Below are 2,817 nucleotides of genomic sequence, written 5' to 3' on the forward strand. Positions count from 1 at the left end.
AAAACAAAATCGTGCTTCCATCGTACTTCACTAGTTATGTCGAAATAACTTTTCTAACAACAAAACCAGAGCGCCAGCAGTTAACTAACTCACTTTATAGCGGTTCATAATGAACGACCTCTGCCCCTGATGTAGGAACACGTCCTATACAACATAGCTTTTTAAAAAAACAAATTGACTAGAGCAACAGCCTCGGGTCTCCACAGCCCCAAAGGTTCAGCTGCTGCAGGTGGATCCATGGGAAATCTGAACGTGGTCGTTCAGCGTGTTTTGCCCTTTTATTGTTGGATGGACTTAAGGAGAGAATCAGGAAACACCTTTTTCAGTTTGGAAATGGGACCTTGACAATGGCCGTTAAAATAAATGGCCAGTTCAGACACACTTGTATGATTATATCGAGAACTCTACCTAAGCTATATATCATATAAGCCGATTTTAAAGAGAGGGTGCTTGATAGTCACTTAACATTCTTTATCCTTTAAAGCAGATTTAAAAAATCAGGCGTAAATGTTGCAGAGCTTGAGACATTAGCTCTTGCTGAAGCAGCGAATGTGACATTTAATACTGCAGGTTTTCACAGTTCAACTTGTCATCAGGTGGGAATGATGACACCTCCGTATAACTTGGGGAACTGAGGAGTTGACGCTGACATGGCCAGTGTCGATAGCCTAACCTCGATGCTTTAATCAATAGCATCTTCTTTTTTGTCCCCTCAATAAGCCAAGAGCTCGATAAGGTTGTCATCACAAACGACGCTGATGTCCGCGCTCTCATATCCTCCGTGGATAAACATGCTTTCATTATGTCAATAGCTCTTTACGCCAGGGAGAGGAAGCTCGCACCGCCGCATACATTGAAAGACTCAGCGGTTTGTAAAAAGGAAAAAAAAGACACGTGCAGCTTCTGAAACGGAGGGAAATGGACAGAACTTTACAATGGCCAAGGTTAAAAGAAAGGTCTGGTTGCTGGGTGGAAGGTTTGCTATAAAACTTCTCTCTAATTCTGTATCCCCTCAGCAATGACACAGAGGATGAATTTCATGTTAAACTCATTTTAATACACATGATTAACCCGTAAAGGTCTCTAGGCAAAACATTTTGTATGTGCTCCACAGGATTAAACAGACAACAGGTAAAAGCCTGGAACATATGTGGGCAAACATGACCGGTTCCCCAACTGATAAAACTCAGCGCCCCGTTATCAATACATGAAGGCATTACGCATCATGCAAATCTCACACGGTAGACATTCAGACAGTCGCGACACACAAACACACAGGGCCTGAAACACAGAAGTGACAGTGAGTAAGGAGATACTATTTAACAATTAATCAACGAGGTCACCTCGTTGATTGTGTGATGCCTAATTGACGACATCCATTACATGGATGGCCATCCGCACACGTTTGGCACATCTGAGGTATTTGTTAGTGTGTGCAGCTTATTGACTTTACATTGGCACATTCATCAGGGGCCTGTGTTGAGAAGGTACTGGATATCTTGTCCACAGTCACAGTCGTGATGTTGCGCCATTTGAAGTGAAATTTCAAAAGTGAACACACTTTAACACCACGACCTAAATATGTTTTGATAGCAACTCTACTCTTCTTCCGAGCCCAGTACACAATGTAAAATAAACCTGTAACCCAGGAATGGTCAATATTATGGTCCAAAGTCCCCAAAAGTGCATTTACTCATCCTAAGTTGTCCTCACAAGGAATCCACCAGACCTTTGGCTTCGAAACATCAAGTATGAGCTTTGGTATATTCAGGCCGCCTGTGAGCCAAAGAGGTAAAGCTGATTCTTAATTAGAGGAGTACAGATCAGCCCCGGTAGAAGACGCAGTGGAAGATGTGGGAGAAGGAGTAGAAGGGGCTGAGACAGACTTCTCGGATACTGCATCGTCAATTTTCTCTTGACTGCTCTCTCCCGGGTCAGAGGTTGGGGCTTTGACCGGCAGCAGCCCCTCCTTCTCCCGCTTCTTCTGCTTCATTCTTCGGTTCTGGAACCAGATTTTCACCTGAGTCTCATTCAGCTGGAGCGCAGCCGCAATCTCTACGCGCCGCGCCCGGGTCAGGTACTTGTTGAAGTGGAACTCTTTCTCTAGTTCTGTCAGCTGCTTTGTGGTAAAGTTGGTCCGGACCGTGTTCGGCTGACCCCCATAACCGTATTCCCCAGACCTTCCTGCAGACAGAGAACCAAATCACTGTGACCTTGCAGAAAAGAGATATACCCTGTGTCATTTCTCCTTACAGCAGGCTACGTTTAAAAAACCGTAGCCTTCAATTCATGTCAGCAATTTTGAAACATGATGCAATACATGTATCAGGTCTAAGATAACATTAAAAGGCAGACATTTCTATTGTATTTATAATATTTTATTATACATGAGTGATTCCTAGCCTCTCTTTTCCTATTAGACAGCAAGTTTAGACACTGGCGTACTCTATCAGGAAGTGTCATATTTTAAGTGTTGAATTTTAGTTCAGCAAATGCCTTTATACACTCGTGTTCTTCAGAATTCGTTCAACCATTGTCTGGCATCGTTTTACACGGTCTGGATCACTTATTATCCAGCCTCCTTCACAGTCATAACACGTTGTGCCCCAGGCACCGCTTCGCACCCACCTGTTTTGGGTGGGTTCCTCTTAACTTTCATCCAGTCGAAGGTCTGAGCAGAACATGCGCCCTCAGACAGAGGTGAACAGCAAGCCTCCAGGTGGGCAGCGTGCAGAGGTGACAGCGGGTTTGAGCACCCCGGAAAAGGGTTCGCTTGCTCGTGCCCGCCGCCATAGGCAGAGTGGGCACACTGCAGCT

At 44.7% G+C, this 2,817-nt stretch overlaps 1 protein-coding gene across 1 annotated transcript in view; it reads right to left on the reverse strand.

Moving 5' to 3' along the window:
- Positions 1–1,804: 1,804 nt before the first annotated feature.
- Positions 1,805–2,817, reverse strand: part of hoxa1a (homeobox A1a) — a 1,555-nt gene continuing 542 nt past the window's right edge. The window contains exons 1-2 of the mRNA XM_020614195.1: positions 2,629–2,817; positions 1,805–2,184 (exon numbers count right to left, since the gene is read on the reverse strand). The exon at positions 2,629–2,817 is cut by the window's right edge and continues 542 nt beyond it. Of these exons, the coding sequence (XP_020469851.1) occupies positions 1,805–2,184; positions 2,629–2,817 (569 nt within the window). The remainder of the gene's footprint in view (positions 2,185–2,628) is intronic.

The sequence above is a fragment of the Monopterus albus genome, unplaced genomic scaffold (assembly GCF_001952655.1).
Source record: "Monopterus albus unplaced genomic scaffold, M_albus_1.0 scaffold143.1, whole genome shotgun sequence".
Classification (NCBI taxonomy): Eukaryota; Metazoa; Chordata; class Actinopteri; order Synbranchiformes; family Synbranchidae; genus Monopterus; species Monopterus albus.